A 21,660-nucleotide genomic window follows, 5' to 3' on the forward strand; every position below is an offset into this window, starting at 1 on the left:
ACCTACATGGCCCTGTGTGAAAAAGTGTTTGCCCCACTCCCTGCCTGTCACAACCAAGAATGGAGGAGACAGACCCGTATGCAGGATAGCTTCAAATGAGTGGGGTTTATTAAATAATGAAGACAAGGTCATAAAAGACGATAACTGAAACAATACAAATGACGACACTTAACAATGACTAGACATGACGAAGGGTAAACGTAACTAATGATTCGCGCTGCCATCGGCAACACGGCTCACTTAAATATTAAAAGACAATGATGACACAATAAGGATCAGGTGTGGAGACAGGGAGGGGCACACGAAGGCGGGGCAGACACGTGACGAGGAAGGTAAACAAAGGCATGTGGCCAACAGTCCTGACACTGCCCCACAGGGCCGTGTAGGTTTGGATTTTATTTTCCCCTAATAATAAAAACCTTCATCTAAAAAGTGCATGTTATGTTTACTTGTGTTATCTTTGATTAATATTTAAATTTGTTTGATGATCTGAAACATTAAAGTGTGACAAATGTGCAAAAAGATAAAAAAAGGGCAAAAACTTTTTCACACCAATGTAAATTGGTAAGTTGGGTTTAATCAATAGACATTCAAATTAAAGCTGAATGCAGAAGTGACAAGCTCAGGTGATAACTGATAAGGATGATGATGATGATGATGATGATGATGATGATGATGATGATGATGATGATGATAATGCTAATGATGATGGATGCTGCTGCTGATGCTGATGGATGCTGATGATGAAAGCAATGAATCCATATGTAGTATTTAATAACCTTGGCATGTTGATTGACCCTAATCAATGAAGAACAGGGGAAAGTTTTGTGCCTGAGCCTCTTTCAAGCCCATAATTCAAAGATGTACTAATGGAGCTCTTTGACATAGAGATGTTTTCTGTAATGTTCAGCTGTGTTCCCGTGCAGTCATATGAATAGAGGAATTAGATTCTTTTCAAGGTGATGTTGAGTTTGGAAACTATCCTTTTGGTCCAAGCACAACAAATCACACATAGTATAATGGTTTAACTCCATAATAACTCTCTGAATTATTGACATCTGTGAATGAATAATATTTCCAGCAAATTTCTGTCAGGTAATGTAATACAGTATGTAAAAAAAATCATTAGGGTCAATCCCTGCTATTAGAAAATAACATACTACTACTAAATAATGATGGTGATAATAGTAGTAACAGTAATAATGGTAGTAGTCATAATGGTGGGGGTAGTAATTGACAGTAATAATGGTGGTAGTAGTAATAGTAATAATGGTGGTGGTAATAGTGACAGTAATAATGGTGGTGGTAATAGTGACAGTAGTAATGGTGGTGGTAGTAGTGACAGTAGTAATGGTGGTGGTAGTAGTGACAGTAGTAATGGTGGTGGTAGTAGTGACAGTAGTAAAGGTAGTGGAAGTAACAGTAGTAATTGTGGTGGTGGTAGTAACAGTAATAATGGTGGTAGTAGTAACAGTAATAATGGTGGTTCTGGTAGTGATAGTAGTAATAGTAGTGGTAATGGTGGTAGTAGTATTGGCTCTAGTAATGGTGGTGGTGGTAGTGTAAGATACATATATATATATATATATATATATATATATATATATATATATATATATATATATATATATATATATATATATGTGTGTGTGTGTGTGTGTGTGTGTGTATTATGTATATATATACAGTACATTAATAATAATAATAATAATAATAATAATAATAATAATAATAATAATAATAATAATTAGTATTTGTAGTAATAATAGTAGTAGTATGTATAGTATGTATTTGTTTTGTTTTTTTATGCCCATTTTCGAAAGGGGTGCCAATAATTCTGGATTTGAATGTACTTACCCACGTGTTACCCATTAACCGAGTAGGACAAGCTTTTACCAGGCAGTAGTTGGTATTTCTGACTTTATAGCATAGACTTGTCTGTTTCCATAAAGAACCTGGGAGACAAATGAGTGACAGTGAGGAACACTTACGGTACAGTCCAAGGCCAAAGAGGGATGGGATCCGAGTAGGAGAAAAAAAAATGAAAGCAAAGCAAAGGAGAAAAGCCTATCTCTTCACAGATTAAAAGTGACAGCTAATTTACCTGTCCTCTCTAGAGCACAGCGATCAGTCCTCTCAGCCTGCCCGCAGCGAAATCCCATTTAACACTACAGTACGTAAACCTTAGCTAAAGTAAAACACTGCCTCCTTTTCCGATTTATGAAGAGTGTGCATGTCTCATCGAATCAGATCAAGGAGAAACTGGTAATTTGGTAATACTTTTTGAAAGGCAAAGCAGAAAGGTCTTAAAAATGCACTTTATAAAACGTTGACCCTGTTTAGCATAAAACATCTGACATTGGAGGTTTGAAATAGAACTTTTTTACTTTTACTGCAGCGAAGTATTTTAGTGGTACATGTAGAATATGGATTTGCTTCTTCATTGAGGCAGAGATATACAAAGAATGGGGCACATTTAGGGGAAGAGGAGCATGTAATTAGACATTTATGGGACTGTTATGTGTAGATTAACCTCCGGGGTTCGGTTGCTGAGCTCAGGTTACTGTCTCTACAGAGTTTGTGTTTGTCTTACTGCGCTTGTGGGTTTCTAATCAGCGTCCAAAGTGTCTCATCTGGTCTGTTTTCCTGTCTCCTGCTAAATGTTCATGAGATAGACTCCATCATGACACTGACCAGGATAAAGTAATTACTGAATCTGAGAGAGAGAGAGAGAGAGAGAGAGAGAGAGAGAGAGAGAGAGAGAGAGAGAGAGAGAGAGAGAGACTGTTTAATAGTGCACTTAACTCACTACACATTGCTCAAATCACTCTAAAGTGGCTGGTATTCAAGTACCATAGGTGCAGAACAAAGTCCATGGGCTGGAGTCATGATCCAGTTCCTTCTGGAGCCAAATGTCCACTGGGACGGTTGTGATTCCAGGATGGATTTGTGTATTTGATGCAGAGGTCAGTAGAGTATCCAAAATCTGTACTCAAGTAAAAGTTCCAAGTACTTTTGGAAATATTTACTCAAGTAAAAGTAAAACTAAAAGTCATAATAGTTACTTGAGTAAGAGTAAAATGAGTACCATTGAAAATACTCAAGTAGCTAGTTACTAGTTTTTTAAATAATTAATTTTGATCTGATTGATATGAAGCGACAAACCAGAAGAAGACTACTTAGGGACTTTTAAGGAGAAGTGTGTGAAAGCTCTCCTTGTTCTGCTTATATAAAACATACAGCATTTCGAAGTAAAGCAACCTATCTCTGTCCAGTGACGGACACATTGACATCACATAACCTGTCAATTGCAATAAAATCTCAAACACCTTTATTTTATTTTTATCTGTCTTTATTTTCACATTCACAACACAAACCTGTCAACATCTGCATTTAAACAAGCTAACAGAGAACAAAGGAGGCGTTTGTGTGTGTGTGTGTGTGTGTGTGTGTGTGTGTGTGTGTGTGTGTGTGTGTGTGTGTGTGTGTTTGCAGAGTGTGTGTTTGTTTGCGCTTCAGTATGTGAATGTTTTATTTAGTCATATGTGCTTTCTTGAACAATCAGCTTCGCACAATTTTACTGTTGAACTTCAGTAGTAATTGGCTCTTAAGATATTTACAATCCTGTTTTTATTCTGTATTTATACTTTAGTGAGTTGTCCGGAATTGTGATTAAACGCAAGACGTCACAGTATGCTGCTCAATTTATGGTGCTTTAATTCTTGTACGCTGCGATTTCAGTTTGTTTTTGGTGCACAGAGCAAGCATCGCATTATGAAACTATTCCTTTTGACATCTTGGAGTGAAAACATAAATTGTATTGAGGCCACTGGTGATCTGCCTCTAAGACCTCGCACATGTCTTTTTCTGCTTCAGTCTTCAGCCATTGTAGCGAAATAAAAGTAAAATAAAAAAAAATAAAAGTTTTTCACTAAAATGTACTTGAGTAAAAGTACACATCTTTAAATATGCTTTAAAAGTACAAGTTACCCAAAAAATTTACTCAAGTAAATATAAAAAAAGTAAATGTAATTCATTACTACTGTCACGATGTGACACGGTGAGACAAAGGCGAGTGAGGATCCAAATGCAGTTTTAAGGTTTTAATAAACAAAACACAAACAAACAGTAGGCAGGCAAAACAGATCGGGACACTGAACAGGAACAGAGAACGGCACAGACCAGATACAAACACAAACACAACGACCAACAACCGGGAAGTGAACAGACAGAGTAGATATAGTGGACAGGAGCCAATAACCAAGCAGAGACGATTAGAGACAAAGACAAGACACCTGGGGAAGAGATGGAATGTGATTAGTGTCCATGGTGAGCAATGAGTGGGCGGAGCAAAACAATTAATAAACAATAAACAGAAACAAGGGGAAAACACAGACAGACACATTACAACTACCCACCTTTATTTACACTGATGTAGGGATTAGTTTAATTTCCACTCTTTTGGACCTTTGTTTCTGCAAATTTCCCACAAGGCGGCAATATTTTCTTCACGAATGTCAAAAGAACCATAAGACCTCATTTCATAATTTCCTTATTTGTATATTTGGTTGGTGGATTTTAATGTCATCAAACAGAACAGCTAAAATGTTTTTATTTCTTGTAATCCATCCATAGTAGCATGCTGAGTCTGGCTAACTACTGTAGCTCAGGAGCTGCGACCATAAAAACAAATAAGTTGTTGATTTTCACAGTGAGGAGAAAAGAAGCATCCCCCCCCCCCCTTCAACCAAGCAGAAGAGACACCTAAGTCTAGTGACAGCCAAGATCTTTGATGAAACAGGTGGAATCAGGTGCTGCTTCTGCTTCAGTGCCCTGATTGGACACACGTGTGTCAGATAGGACCCTCTCCACCACCATCATGATACCAGATGAGGTGCCACCTTTCTGTAAATTCTACATTTTATATTATTAATAAGTATTTCAAAAAATATGTACATTATAACACAATATAATATTATTCATATGCCATACTTGGACGTTTGTAATACAGTTTATATATAACTCTGACCTCAGGTCTATCTCATGCAACCTTCATGTTTGTGTGACAAAAATCCTAAAATGAAATCATAGTTGAAAAATATCTGGATGCAAGACCATAAGTGATGAAATAGTTCAAGATAGACATCATACTTTATTTATTTATTTATTTATTTATTTATTTATTTATTTATTTATTTATTTATTTATGTTTGTTTGTTTGTTTGTTTGTTTGTTTATTCATTTGCCAGTGAAAAATATGTGATGTTTTTCTGGTTGCTAGGGACAATTTGGATACTAGGTTAGATTTGGGTGTAGGCATTGATTTGCTGCATTAATAATTATGTCAATGGAAGGTTCTTACTAGGATTGTAATTGTGTGTGTGTGTGTGTGTGTGTGTGTTAGCAAGGTAACATGGGGATAAAAATGTGTGAAGCCTTGAGGCTCTTCCATCAGAAGCCCGTCCTCATCCTTTCCACCTTCAGCATAGGAATGAACTCTGCCATTTACCTTCTACACATGCAAAACAACTCCCACACACTCTTTTAGACCACACTCACACACTCACACACTCATACACACTCATCCACACACACACACACACACACACACACACACACACACACACACACACACTCACACGCTCACACTCACACAAAAAACACCCAGGAGATCTTGGTTTAGGTACACTCCACAAGAGAGGCTGTGTGGGGCTGGAATGCAGCAGTGCATTTATAGAAGACTGGCACTCATCTTTCCGAGTACCAATCTCTCTCTCTCTCTCTCTCTCTCTCTCTCTCTCTCTCTCTCTCTCTCTCTCTCTCTCTCTCTCTCTCTCTGACACACAGTACCAATCTCTCAAGCTATCTCTCTCTCTGACTCCCACTCTCTCTCGCTCTCTCACTTTCTTTCTAACACAGACACAGCGTACCTCTCTCTCTCTCTCTCTCTCTCTCTCTCTCTCTACTCTCTCTCTGTCTGTCTATCTGTCTCTCTATCTATCTTGTCCTCGATCTGTCCTAATGGCCCTGTGCACTGGGACATTGCTTTATTTTAAAAAACCATGACAAGTGCATGGGAATTCCAAACCTTTGCTCTGTAATGATAAATAGACCTGATTTTTTTTTTTTAATAAATCTAGGTCGTTCTGTTTTTTAAACTCTATCAGGTTAAAGCCAGTAATAGCTACTGTGAGTATTTTAACCTGTAATGCTTCTATGCTAAAACATAAATAGTAGGATTAAAATCTGGACACTTTAAACACATCGGCACACATTTACACATCGCCTAAAGTCGAGAGTCTTGTTTTTAATCTCACTGACTAATCACGTAGAGATTGAGGAAAAATATTTTATATTAATGACCTTGAGCTTGCATGCTTGTTAGTGCCAGATGGGCTAGTTTAAATATTTCCAAAACTGTAGATCTTTTGGGGTTTCTCACACATTGTTGGTGGTGGTGGTGCTATAAAGTTCCGGGGAATTGGTTTTGCTGGCACACCTTAGCACTCTAACGCTAGTTAAGCAGTGTTTAACTGAAACTATTAATAATACACTCTTTATTTAAATTTCTATATTGCCTTAGCCGACACAAACGCTATGTGCTGGATGCTCACGTCTGAGTTATCACTTAAACCAATGCACAGGAAAACAAGAAAGCTGTTTGTCGAACGTTCTGTCAGCCAGCTGGTTATTTCTACAGTTTTATATAACAATAAGATCGAATCATATATCATTACACGCTAATATCATTAAACGTGATTACTGGTACGATCCACCTTGACGGCAGAATGTAAAGCCACATATTGGACATTTTTGATTCGTATAAAGAAGTGAATTATTTTATCACTGCGAGTCTGTTAATCAGGAACCGGTTTATGGGTTGGGTTTCTGCATCTAGAGCAGTAATTCTTAAACTGTGGTCCGCGGACCACTAGTGGTCCGCCATCAACCCCTAGTGGTCCGCGAAAAGATGACCTAAACTAGGCAAGTTTTTATAAAATCGTCACTTATTTAAGTAGATTTTTAATGTACTTGCGAAACAGTTCTTGCCATTCCGTTTTAATAACGTAAAAATGGATCGGTGGCTAAACCAAAGAGGAGTTATAAGAAAAGATCAAGCGTCCACTGAATGCCGCAAAACTACAGCACCACAAAGGCCCACTGAAACCGAAGCCGAAGATACCGAGTCACGGCCACTGGCCACAACACTCCCGCATACCACGGAGCTAGCGCACCGTGGAAAACCATGTGAGAAAGTTAAGTGAAAATATCACAATCCACAGATCTATTAGTTTTGTAATGTACTAGTTTTTGTTTCATGTGTAAAATCCCAGTAATTTCAGTGATTATTGGACATTAAGGGGAACATTCTTTTTCAGATTTTATTGTTAACATACTTACAACCATAGACTTCCTATACCCACCACCTCAGTTTTAAACTAATGGCTCTTCGGAATGGCATTAAGTGGGACCTAGGCTGTTACAGTATGTTTAATTGCTTTTTTTCCCACATGTGCAGTTTGTTGTTCATATTAAGCTGCAACTCATTTCACATTTACTTTTTCAAATTAAATCAAAATTTATATAATAATTTCTGATTATATCATTGCATTTGTGTTTGAATAATTAGTTTTTGAATTGAAACAGTTGCATATTAAACTTAAATTTAGCTTATCCTTTCTATTTTGTTGGGTTTTGGGGGCGTGTTAGTGTGGGATTCTGTAGGTGGTCCTCAGAAAAAAATTGGAAGATAAAGTGGTCCTTGGGCTAGAGTATAGTGTCGCCTTGTTAGATGCCTAGTCTTAGTCTCGCTAGTGATCGACAGAGTACAGTTGTCTTACTTTTTTTCTTCGTACAACTAAATTGATGTATCCAACAACAACCTAACGTTATTCGAGTATGCAAACGGACAGACTATTGGAGTGTACGATACTGTACGATGCTTCAGTGCATGTATGAAGTGAAGTGAAAGTGACATGACATATGGCTAAGTATGGTGACCCATACTCAGAATTTGTTCTCTGCATTCAACCCATCATAAAAAGTGCACACACACAGCAGTGAACACACACCCAGAGCAGTGGGCAGCCATTTCAGTGGGCACCTCAGTCATGGTATTGCCCGAGACTCGAACCCACAACCTTAGGGTTAGGAGTCAAACTCTCTAACCATTAGGCCACGACTATGTTATGTTGTCTATGCTATGTTATGTGATATGTATCTTTAGCGATTTCATTTTAGGGTTACTGACATGGTTACAATTTTTATAAAGGAGATTATTTGCTGAACAAACTATTTTTATTAGATTGCATGGGGACTAGCTTCAGTTTACAGTATTTTCCGCACCATAAGGCGCACCGGATTATAAGGCGCAGTCTCAATTACGGGGTCTATTTCTGTACTTAACCCATACATAAGGCGCACCGTATTATAAGGCGCACAGTATTATAAGGCGCACCGTATTATAAGGCGCATGCTAAAACATACGGTCTACAAAAAAGGTAACAGAAGCAAAACAGTGAGTTTAGATGAACTTTATTCTACTATTTAACAACACACACATTATTTTTTTAATCAATCTTCTCCCACAAATCCATTAAAGTCCTCATCTAGTGTGTCTTCTTAACTTGGCACAGTATATTTTCTTGCTTCCTCCACTTCCGAACCACAGATACGCAGCTCTATTCCCATTTACAACCGTGTAACTGAGAGCCTGTAGTTTGTATTGTGCCTCGTAAGCATCTGGTTTTTATTGGAGGATGGCAAACCAACTTAAGGTGCATTTACCTCCACCTACTGGACTGGAGTGTGGAGCACATAATGGTTAGAAAGAAACAAATGTTGTTTTGCAACATACCGGTAGTTAGACCTTCCGGAGGCGTGGCGAAGGTAAGCGTACGTAATGTACGTATTACTTAATGTCCTCTGATTGGTTTATCGCTGCCAGCGTACGTAGTGTATGTATTACGTCCCTGTGTCAGCGGGAACTGGTCAAGTCAATCAAGCGGAACGCTTACAAAAGTCGCACAACAACATTTTTACCATTTTTTGGAACTCGGTGCACACATAAGGCGCTCCGGATTATTAGGTGCACGGACGATTTTTGGGAAAATTTAAGGCCCTTAGGTGCGCCTTATAGTGCGGAAAATACTGTAATTTCACATTATCAACTTCTTAGAACATTAATCAGGATTGACATTTAAATAGTCTGATATGTGATTAATATAAAGCATTACGTATCTGGTATAAATACCAATTTATAAGCCACATGATTCATTCTACAGCTCATGGGGTTCAAAGATGTATTTGTAGTTTATTTTCCTAGCCGTGAATCATTTACTACACTCCAGCTTGTCATCTCTTCCTGTTCGGTCCCTGAAGGCATGCATTCTGATCTGGAGTGCTTTCATTTTTAGAAAGGCCAGAGCATTTCACAGCCCTGTGCTCAGCATGCCGTGCCATCCACAAGCTCTCTCCATGGAGAAAACAAGAACAAAATGCAAACTAGCAGGGACTTGAGAAAACAAGGCTGGGTTATGAGACAGGATGCAACGAAGGACAGGTAACCAATGCAGGAGAGAGAGATATTTTATAACAGCGAAGCGACTCTTTCTCGCTTTTTCCGCTCTTGACAGAATGTTACGCCGTACACGAACAGGCAGTTATGTAACATATTTGCAACCATTCACATACATAGCAGGCTGGAATCTGTTGATATTCTGTCTCACTGTCTTGTCTGTTTTATTTTATTTGAATAAGCAATGCAGAGATGATGTCTGGCAGGGTTTCGAGGGAAGATGTGTTAACAAGCTTGCACTCTCTCCAAGGACTTGTATTGGTTGTCACATACAAGTGCTCCAGCACTACTAGTTAGCACTGTTAAAGTTTCTTAACTCAGATATCCATTACTACAGGATGAAGAGGGCTTGTGTACTTTTAGTGAAGATCTTGATGAACGAGAAGCTTATTCCAGCACAGCAGCGACAAAATAAATAAAGTATTTCAGGTTCATCAGACCTCTCCTTGAACCGCCACCTTATTGTGGTGGAGGGGTTTGCGTGCCTGAATGATCCTAGGAGCTATGTTGTCTGGGGCTTTCTGCCCCTGGTAGGGTCTCCCAAGGTAAACAGGTCCTGGGTGACGGGCCAGAGAAAGAGCGTTTCAAATACCCCTTATGAGAAGATTACTATCAAGGTCTGTGACGTCGCCTGGTATGGCGCAACCAGGGCCCCACCCTTGAGCCAGGCCCAGGGTTGGGGCTCGCATGCGAGCGCCCGGTGGCCGGGTCTTACCTCACGGGGCCCAGCCGTGCTCAGCCTGAAGGAGCGACGTGGGGCCGATCTCCTGTGGGCCCACCACCAGCAGGAGGAACCGTAAGGGGCAGTCGAAGGCGGGGGCCTCGGCGACCCAATCCATAAACACGGATTCTGGCTCTAGGCATGTGGAATGTCACCTCACTGGATGGATGGAGGTTCATCAGAGTCAAGAATAACGTAGGACAAATACTGCTCAAACATTTTATACTGTTTTTCCTGTTTGTAGATTAAATAGGGTTTTGCTTTTAATGTAAATTGAGTGAAAGATCTGAGTATCTCCCAAACAGCTGGGTGATACTACCATCTAGCTGGATGTCTTTAAATAGTAATCATGGACATGTACACCTTGGCTTAGTATTGTTACAGGTGTACTATAACTATAGTTTAAATGGCAAACACAGTCACGTATACCATTTTTTTTCAGAGACGGTCTTTGTTATCCTTCTGCCGCTTCCATTCTAAAAATTCATCAAGGTTATTAATATAGAGTTCTAAACATATTGCCTTCATGATATATAAGCTGTTTTTTGCTGCACGTAGTCTTATTATATACTCTGTGATTGTGTTGCACTGCATGTATATTTAACCAGTGGATCAGTGAGCTATGTGAAATATAAAAACAGTGATAGACAAACTAGGTTATTTAGTAAATCAGAAGAAACTAGAGAGCAATTCTGACATCTTAACAGAGTGGCTTTCTTTCTAACAAAACTTACATTAAACATGACAGAAACAAAACACGACTGACATGAAAACCTGGATATAACAACGTCCGACCTTACGGCTCACGCACAACAACGATGAATCCCGATCATAAAGACAACAAGACAGGCACGTATAAAGCAGTACATCAAGGTAAACAAGAAACAGGTGAGATGGCGGAAAAACAGAACAGGGAGTTACTACACCCTTCCTCTGGTGGTAGGGTCGAGGAACTGCCCTAGCTTATGACAGCTACACAGACCGCACAAATTATCGCCACATATTATTTTTTTTCTAAATAGCAAAGGGGAACGGCAAAAAAAAAAAAAAACAGAAAAAAACATCTGTTGACGGTTGTTAGATTTTCAGCCATTTGTGTGTGACTTTGTAATCCCTCGATTGTGGTTTGTACGGTAGGTATATCGACATAAGGCATTTATGTTTAAAGGAATTTATCTCGTTTGCTGCAACCAATCACAGGCGATGTTGCACCCTGGGATAGTTCTCTCCGGTGTCATGTCAGTGAAATGCAGAGCAAAGCCTTTTGCACCGATTATGTTTTAACCTTATTCTGAGGACATGGTACAGGTGTATATGTCTCGAGTTGTGCTAGTAGAGCAGACCTACTTTTTTTCTCCTCTCCCATGTTTAACCATGTTTCTGGGTCTGTAGTCTACAGGGGGTGGAGTGCGCATAAGGTTAGTGCGGATTATTCCATATGCATTCCCTCTTGTGATCAGGGGCAAGAGGACAGGAGCAGCTTGACGATTCAGGAATGCCAAATGGATGTTTTTTTTGGTTTTTTTTTTTAAAAACTGGCTTGTCATATTGTCACATTCTGTGAAATTACCATATTACTGCTGCATGTGGCCCATCACTGGAAACTTCTCTCAGGCTTCAGTTGATTCCCGGTATAAAGCGCATTATATGCAGAGGATGCAGCTCAGTGAAGCTTGTGTTCCATTATGATTTTGCTGAAACAAGTAAAATAAAATCCCATAAACTGATTTTCTGGCACAGCCTTGCTTTGAGCACGTCCATGTGCACCGCGGTGTCAGTCCGCTCGTCGCAAGCTTCGCATTTGGCTCCGGATTGATGCGGTGATGCAGCAGAAATGAGATTCGTAGTAATGAACATAATAAAAATTCTGGAGGGGTTAATAAAAATCCAATTTCACTTTGGCATGAATATGATTGTTACAGCATGAGCATGTGGTGGTTATATATGTTTATGGACTTCGGACTGCTTCGGTACACGAAGAAACCTAACAAACTTCAGCTTTTTATGTTGTCTTTTTTATGACTTATGCAGATTTATGTGTTTGCTGTGTTGCAAACTGGTTTCTTGGCAAGTCAATAAACCCATTAGATCTATAAAAAAATAAATGATATGAATTAAAACATATACATACATTTATTGTATTGTAGTATCTTCATGACCACTGGTGCAGGCGGTAATGTAGAGCAGAACCATACAACTGTAAAAAGTGGTGGGATTTGAAATCATATCTTGCTCATTAGAGATAATTGGCTGTGGTTTAGTGGTTAGCAAGTTTGCCTCACACCTCCTGGGTTGGGGGTTCGATTACCGCCTCCGCCTTGTGTGTCTGGAGTTTGCATGTTCTCCCCGTGCCTCGGGGGTTTCCTCCGGGTACTCAGGTTTCCTCCCCCGGTCCAAAGACATGCATGGTAGGTTGATTGTCATCTCTGGAAAATTGTCTGTAGTGTGTGAGTGTGTGAGTGAATGAGAGTGTGTGTGCGCCCTGTGATCTGTTGGCACTCCGTCCAGGGTGTATCCTGCCTCGATGCTCGATGCACAGGCTCCCCGTGACCCGAGAAGTTCGGATAAGCGGTAGAAAATGAATGAATGAATTTCAAATTTTAATCTTTACAATTTTTATTCTGTTTCTATAGTTATGTTTAGCTGCTTGGAGACAATGTAAATTGTTAAAAGCGATACACAAATATATTGAATTGAATAAAAGTTGTGATTAGGTACTGTATGATGCTGAGATAATCCCATAGACATTTTTTGTAATATCATACAGTATACTGTACCTGGAGTTCACCTGCAGATTTTTTACAGATCTTTTTTTATTGTGTTGAAATTTTTGAAATCAATTTTTTTTTACCAAAAATATATTTTCTAGGTAGATATTTTACTGTTCAGTTAAACACAGGTACGAGTGTGAATAGAAGCCATTTTGCCACATATGCATTGCAGCACAGGGAAATTCTTTCTTAACATATCCAAATTTTGGAGTTTGGGGTCAGAGCACAAGGTCGACCATGATACAGCACCACTGGAGCAGAGATGGTTAAGGGCCTTGCACAAGGGCACAGCAGTGGCAGCTTGGCAGTGCTGGGGCTTGAACCCAGATCCACCGATCAACAACCCAGAGCCTTAAACGCTTGAGCAACCCCTGCCGCAGTCCCAAAGTCCACAATCACTGCATAAATAAGTCTATATGTCAGGTTACTACAGAGATAAATAAATTAGCATTTAGCTGTTGAGAATACACGACATAATTGTCACAGAGGTGAGCAGATGTGCTGTGCTGCAGTCTGATTGGCAGGGTTTCTCTATAAAGACTATAAAAATCATTCCCATCTTCATATTATCTCACATCTGGTCAAAATAGAAGCTTGTGTGTAAATAAAAAAAAAAGCATGGCCTTTACTCACCACATCTGGGCTATTTTTTCCGTAAGAGAAGACACTGCTGCTTTGGCATTGACTCCTGCAATGCTGCAGATACCATTGATGATCACATTCTGTGAATCTATTCTAGTCAGATCTGGGAACTAGTGAGGTCATTAAAGTACCTGATATAAGACTGTAGACGTAAAGGGATGGTTTATTGGTATAAGCAGAACCAATAGGTGCCAAGAAAACATTCCCCACACCATTACACCACCTCCACCAGCTTGAACTATTGACCCAAAGCAAGATATCTTTATAAATTCATGCTGTTTACTGGCCAAATATTGACCCCACCATTTGCGTACCTCAGTAGAAATCAAGATTTTTCAGACCAGGAAACAATTGTCACAAGCCTCACAAGGTCTTCTGCTGTTTGTTATCTATTTGGCTCAAAAGTCAATGAATTGTATAGGCTTTTCTGTGCACCTTGGTTGTAAAGAGTGATCATTTAAGAAGCTCTAGTCAGCTTGAAGAAATCTGGCCGTTGTTTTGCTGATCTCATTAATAAACATAATACAGTGATCCAATGGCGAAAGTTTGATTTTGACATTGGTGGGGACATAATTTATTTGACATTGGTGGGGACAACATTCCTCGTATTTTGTGCATAAGACTGTTGTTATAAGAATACTTTCTTCCTCACATACCGGTAGCCTGCATAATCACGTTGCATATTGCTTCATACAACGGAATATAGCTGCAGCCGACCTCAACACATTAGCGAGAAAGACAAAGCCGATCAAACAGCGACGTGGGTTAGAGAGACAGGACTCAAAAAAGGCAAAGGCCAATCCTTTTAGAGAGGTGAGTTACAGAGGCGGGATTCATTGCAGGGGTAAATCTGTTAACCGTTTGTGTTCCATAAGTTGCGTTATTTTTTACAGAATGCTGTTGTAAAATATTTTCATCTTATTTAATGATTCCTGGATAAATGTTAAATGAAATAAGTAAAAAAGTACAAGACACAGACGGATATCAGTGGTTATGTATAAATATATATATAGGCTTGGTCGAATTATTGCTAGGGACAATTGAGTGTTCCCTGGATATTGGTAGGGACATGTCCCTACCGTCCCTACCCAAATCGACGCCCTTGCAGTATAGGCTTAATTTCGAACACAATACACGAGACACAGTTGACAGTGTGAACGAGAGTGGTGAGATACAACAAGGGAAGAAGCTGGGAGAGGATGCGATGATGCGCAGCCAATCAGCTCAGATCTTGCGCCGGGAACCAATCACGTGCCTTGTCTGAGTGCCCATGGGTATGTGCAAAGCCTCTGAGAGAGTTTCTCTCTTTGTCTGGCATCCTGGGAAACCGTTTGTATTTTTTTTTTTCGAAGAATATTTTTGAAAAATCGGCGATGCACTGAGGCCGCGAAACTCGAACCGCGAAGTGGCGAGGGATTACTGTATGTTCTTCTTCCTGCAGATCTTTTACTCACTGGAATTTCATTGTTGTTGTTTTGTACCATTCTGTGGAAGATCTAGAGTCTAAAAAATCCCAGGAGATTATATTTAGTTGTGATATTAGTGAAGTCTGCTGAACAAAAACAAAAAGAGATCGACAAATTCAGCTATAAGAGATGGTGCCTGAAAACAGGGAAATAGGATTTTTATTATGTGTCTGTGCTAAGAAGGGGTCTGATATTATGGGTAAAGGTAAAGGGGTGTACATTTTGAAATAAGATCATCACAAACTTGGATTCTCTTTATTTGGATTTGTTTTTAGTATTTCTATTCAAGTTAAGAATTTAAAGAGACCTTATATATCAGTTACTGTATCAGAGTGATTGTTACAGATGCCGGTAGCTCCGTTCCGAACCAAAGTGTGAATCCAGACTTTCCTGTTCGTTTCACTGTTAGTATGCAAGTTATGATAGACAGTGAATAAAATGCTATAAGCTTAATAACTGAGTAAAATGCTGAGACTGGAAGAGGACAACATTATCACACAGCTGGCCTTGGATCTGTTTCCTACATGAGGAAGTCACTTCAGACTTTAATCACTGCTGCAACTGGCCTGGCCTCCCTCTCTCTCTCTCTCTCTCTCTTTCTTTCTTTCTTTCTTACCATACCTTCTTTCTTTCCCTCCTTCTCTCCCTCCCTCCTTCCTTCCCTCCCTCCTTCCCTTTCGGGATTTCGGCCATTTTCTCCTATAATAATGAAACTCTTAATGAAATAATGAACGTCCTTTTCACCACTCCGAACATTTTTGTGTGTTTTTCTTAAGATCTTATTTAAGGCTTAAGATGCTTTATGATGAACTTATCTTTACTAGGATCTTCTCTTTCACTTTAAGGGGAAACGCCCACATTTCAAGGGATTTTCTTACACTTTCGTCACTAGGAGACACTCGTTACACTAATAATCTTTATGAATACGGGCCCTGGTTTGCAGCTAGGGGTCAGTGAGCAAAACGCAGCTGCTGCCATTTTCTTTTGGACCACATATATAATGCAATGATATGACATACATGCTGTTGCTGGAAGAGGTTTAATATAAACCTGTAACAGATAGAAAACGTACGAAAGAACAAGTGCAGATAAATATGTGAGTATATGTACAACAATTAATACAGTCATGGCAAGTGTTATGTGCATAAGAATACAGTAGTAGACTCAAGCTTACTGTCGTAGACCAACAGGAAGACAAGACCGTTCCTGTTATTAGGTTGTGTAACTAAGAAATGAAGAAATAAAACAAACCCCGCTGGCTTGAAGCCTTTATTTCAGCAGAAATGTAATTTATTATTTAAGTGCTGACACTCAAGACACCTTATGTAACTGTGACAAGAAAAGAAAATGGCAAACCTGTCTATATAAACCATTATATGTTAAATAACATGTTTTGTAATTTATTTATCAGCCTTAGTGATATGATTACATTGTCCATGAAGTGTTACTATGGTAACATTGACATATTAAGGGCAGCGGTGGCTCAAGTGGTTAAGGTTCTGGGCTGTTGATCGGAAGTTCGGGCCACAGCACTTCTCTGCCCCAATTTCATTTCATTTATTCATATTAGGAATAGCACACTAATGTAAAGCTGTCATTTATGTTACGGTCTGAACTACTGCTGGTTTAGTGAACGAATCGACATCGTTCTATTTGAGATTTCAACCACGCTGTGGTGTAACAGGTTAAAGACCATACATAATTATAACAAACATACACAACACCAATTGGTGAGGTTTAGTATTGACAGCATTTTGGTGAGGTTTAGTGTTGAATTTTGGCCTTGTTCTCTCACTCCTGCCCCGGATGATACTACAAATTGATTCGAGGTTGGTTTGTTAGGGGCTTCATATAGGGTTGCATTTCTGCTGTGTTCACACATGAAGACAATCTGCTTCGCGATCTCTCTCTTCCCGACAAGACGAGCCCATAGGCTTATGGATTATTCATTGAAAGCCTGTCAAAACATTGAAATATTTCTCTTTCCATGTCTCTCTGTGCTCGTCTCTCACTAACTTTCTGTCATTCTGTGCGTGACTGGTGTCTTAGCCTTGGGGGGTAAATGGCTAAATTTGACAGGTGGCTCTCGCTAGGTGTTCACCAGAGTTTAAAAAAAATTTGGTTCTGTCATGTTGGCATGTTAATTTTTTTAAACACCAGTCACACACATTGCACCATAATCAGGGCAGTTATTCTGTTCAGGATGTCAGATGGTATTTAACGAAGAAAGGCGGTCTTTATTTATGGAATGTGGTATTTATATATGGAAATGACCTGGTCTCTGATGCAGTACTGACTCACACACTTGACACCACCCTTCATAACGTCTGTTGCATGTTTGTCTCCTTAATGTTTTAGCGTTTTATCTTTAATCTGAACATTGTGGTTATTGGATTCAACTTTTTTTTTTTTTTACATATAAATATCTCAAAATGTTGGTCTACATGAGGCTTGAGCAAAGCTTGGACTACTGGAGGGAGAATCTGCTGAAGCTTCATGACAGTCAAATTGTGCAGCTAGGACACTCATGGGCTCAATCTAGTTTATCTGACTTTATAAAACAAGCTTTCTTGTCGATACCCTAGAGGCAGTTCTAGATCCTATTTAGGGTGCTGCTGGCACTTTGTTATTCATGTCTGAATAAAATGTCTAAAAAGGTACAGATAGTATTTTTCTTAATCTTCTAGAGTTTCTGGTATGTTTTATACAACACCAACAACAACAAAATTATATCGATATCACCACCACCCACAACAACAAAAATAATAACACCACCAACAACAAAAACAAAAATAACAACACCACCAACAATAAAAATAATATCATCACCAACAAAAACAAAAATAATAACACCACCAACAACAACAAAATATCAACATCACCACCAACAACAAAAATAATACCTTCGCCAACAACAACAAAAACAAAAATAATAACACCACCAACAACAATAAAAACAATAACATCACCAACAAAAACAAAAATAATAACACCACCACCAACAACAAAAAAATATCGACATCACCACCACCCACAAGAACAAAAACAAAAATAATAACACCACCACCACCAACAACAAAATATCAACATCACCACCACCAACAAAAATACCTCTGCCAACAACAAAAACAAGAATAATAACATCAACAATAACAACAACAACAAAATATCAACATCACCACCACCCACAAGAACAAAAACAAGAATATTAGCACCACCACCACCACCACCACCTACAACAGCAACAAAACCAATATCATCACCACCAACATCATCAACAAAATTAATGTCAGCATCACCACCAGCAACAACAACAATAATAAAAAAAAAAACAATAAGCCTTAAAGCTTTTTGTGTTGCACATTTTGAGATTTTTTTCTGCTCACCACAGTTATAAAAAGTTACCCGAGTTACTGTAGCCTTCCGGGCTCCTTCGAACCTTTCAGATTTCGCTGTTCTCCTCTGACTTTTGTAATCGACAGTGGATTTCCGCCTACAGAACTTCCTCTCACCAGATGTTTTTTGTCTCATACTGAAAAACTCTAAATTCTGTTTGTATTAAAATCATGCCAGATGAGCCATTTACAAAATATCTTGCACTGATAATCAATCCAGAGTCATCGAGTTTACATTCTTCCTCATTCTGATGTTTGAAGTGAACGGAAAGCTCTTTATATATATATATATATATAATCTCATGCCACATGATTGACTGATAGATGCCATATAGATGCCACATGATTGACTGAATATATAATCATATGAATGAGCAGGGGTATAGGACTTCCAAATACAATGGATGTGTATTATTATTATTATTATTATTATTATTATTATTATTATTATTGCACTATTTATTATCCTGTGTAGCTTACAGTGAGTGTAAAGGTAATTCAGTGCTGTAATATCCGTCGTTTTTTTTAAAGAAACAAGCCTCTGCGATCTACAGCTGCTTACATCTCAGCGTATTCATAACCATGTCAGTGTCAATCGGTCGAGCAGAACAGAGTCTTAACAAGAGACTCCACAGTGTTCCAGACAGTCTTTGTGCTATTGATACATGTACCTCTGACTCATTGCACCCTTTTCTTCTACTCCTGTCTTTTTTTTTTTGCCTTTCACCTTCTCACTCGCTCAAACGCTCAGAGTAAAAAAAAATCCCATCCTTCTGTAAAAGCAGGCGCGCAAGACTCTTATGAACTTCATCCACCAAGCATTGAGGAAGCGTATATATATATACACAGCCTAGCATGAATAAAACTGGTGAGGAGGTGAGGAAAACAGGACGGTGTAGTTCTGAGAGTTTATTTGCTCTACAGGGCTTCTGTACGGAGCGGGGATGGATTCACGCAACCCTTACCAGTCTGTCATGCAGAGGAGGTTACTTAAGCCTGCACGTGTGTGCACGTCAATCTGATCTGAACATGATATTAACATTTATTGAAATTAAAGTGTGATGAAGAGCAGTAATTATTTATCTGGCTGGCTTTGCCTGTGTGTGCACTGATGGATTAAATTAACACGCAGACTAAGTGCAGTGATTAATGACATCTGCATAAACAGCGAGACATTTACTCCAGATGTGGAGTGAAATGATAAGGCCTCATTAATGGCTTTCTCGAAAACATACCTCTATCCCTCCTTCTCTTCCTCTTTCTTCTTCTGTTCCTTTTTCGTTCTACTCTCACATCCTTCCATCCTTCTCGTCCTCCTCGACAGGTGCTGAAGGGATGCAAGAAGCTCTGCTTATCAGTGTGTTCTATGGGGCGGATCCCTGGAGGTTATGTGACCAATCATGTGTACACATGGGTAGACCCTCAGGGTCGAAGCATTTCTCCGCCCCCTGACCTGCAGGAACAGCATACTGTAGGCGGGCGACACTTTAACAGCCAGCGCCGTGGACACGCCCCACAACAGGGGGCAGAGAGAAGGGTAAGTTTGTGGCTTACTTTTTTTTTTAATCTATCAGTCATGGGCCTGTACAAAGGTCTAGATAAGCACTTAGCATGACTGAATGGTAACATCAGTTGTCTTGTAGTGCTTAGCTATTTAAAATTAGTTCATATACAGTAGATAAGACCAACTTTTGCTAGAGTCATGGACACTGAATAGACGAGGGACAAACTTTTTTGTCTAATGTCTATTAAACATTCGTTCACCCTTTGTAACGTGCCTCAGATGATTACTTCGGTAGAGCCGAAGTAATCAAAAAAATAGGATGAGATAACTATGAAAACACTTGAATCAGAATATTTTCTTTTGTATTCAATATTTATCTTATCTTATAAATTCAGTATTTAACTTATATGCGTGTGGACGTCTTGTTCACAACGTATATAATGAAATACATATACGGAATATTTAAATCGGATTGCAATATTTAGGTTTCAAAAAAAAATTGCAATATTTAAACAGTATTTTTGGAATCTGAATCAGTATTGAGTTTATTCAGGTTGATAAAAATAGGTGCATGTAGAATCATTTGATCCAGCGGAATACTTTTTCCCGTCGTTCACGCCTTTCTTAACTGTGTTTGTTAATCCAAAATGTGCTTTCTGATATTTTTGTTGTCTTTTCTGTTCTTTTCTCTCTTTCTCTCACGTTCATACCACGTTGCCCTTTTATTCGATCAATTCTTAACTGTTGCTTTTCCTCTCTCTGCCTTTCACTCTCTTTCACCCCTCCTGTCAGTCTCGACTCGGATTTCAACCTAAACACGAACGCTGGCTTCCAGCACCGTATATGCGAAGGCCAGGATTAAAACAAATGACCAGTTATTCTCTACAAGATGATTTTTTTCTTAACTCTTTTGATGATGGAAGACAATCCTAATTAAAAGTGACAGCCATGTGCTCTGTTTAGAAGCAGGCATTCATGGCTAGCAGGAGAGGCATTTCAGAGCAGTGTACGATATGATGTTTTTGCCCAAAGGGAGCGGAGTGATATGAGTCTAGGTCCAGCTCAGGCAACAATCTTCTCTGTCTGTCGGCATGATTTATTTCCCCATCAGGACCAGACAGATCTATAGTCATTCATCATATGAACGTTGCACCTGCATCGCAAGATGTTTGTGATTTAGCTGTTTAGACTTTTGAAGGACTTTATAGTGACTTTAGAAGTTATTAAGATATTAAATTATGCTGTATTTGTTCTCTTGTGTCATTGCTAGCTAATAGGTGTACTGTAATAACATAAATATCAAAATGCTTAAGGATTCTAAATAGCTTGACTCAGACAGCTTGACTCGTTATTGCCCAAAAAAAAAATACCTCAGGTTTCTGAGATTTTTTGGTGTCCAATGGTATTGGATGGATAGATGGATGTATTTTGATAGATAGATAGATAGATAGATAGATAGATAGATAGATAGATAGATAGATAGATAGATAGATAGAGGAAATCAAAAGTCTACACCAACCTGTTAGAGCAGGTTTTTGCAATGTAAAAATAACACTGAGGTAAATCTAAAGATCCAGATATAAT

General features: G+C 39.0%; 1 protein-coding gene across 1 annotated transcript in view; it reads left to right on the forward strand.

Annotated features, from left to right (window-relative positions):
- Nucleotides 1-21,660, forward strand: part of whrnb (whirlin b) — an 84,538-nt gene that overhangs the window by 15,944 nt on the left and 46,934 nt on the right. The window contains exon 2 of the mRNA XM_027162731.2: nt 19,897-20,109. Within this exon, the coding sequence (XP_027018532.1) occupies nt 19,897-20,109 (213 nt within the window). The remainder of the gene's footprint in view (nt 1-19,896; nt 20,110-21,660) is intronic.

Source organism: Tachysurus fulvidraco, chromosome 9 (genome assembly GCF_022655615.1).
Source record: "Tachysurus fulvidraco isolate hzauxx_2018 chromosome 9, HZAU_PFXX_2.0, whole genome shotgun sequence".
Classification (NCBI taxonomy): Eukaryota; Metazoa; Chordata; class Actinopteri; order Siluriformes; family Bagridae; genus Tachysurus; species Tachysurus fulvidraco.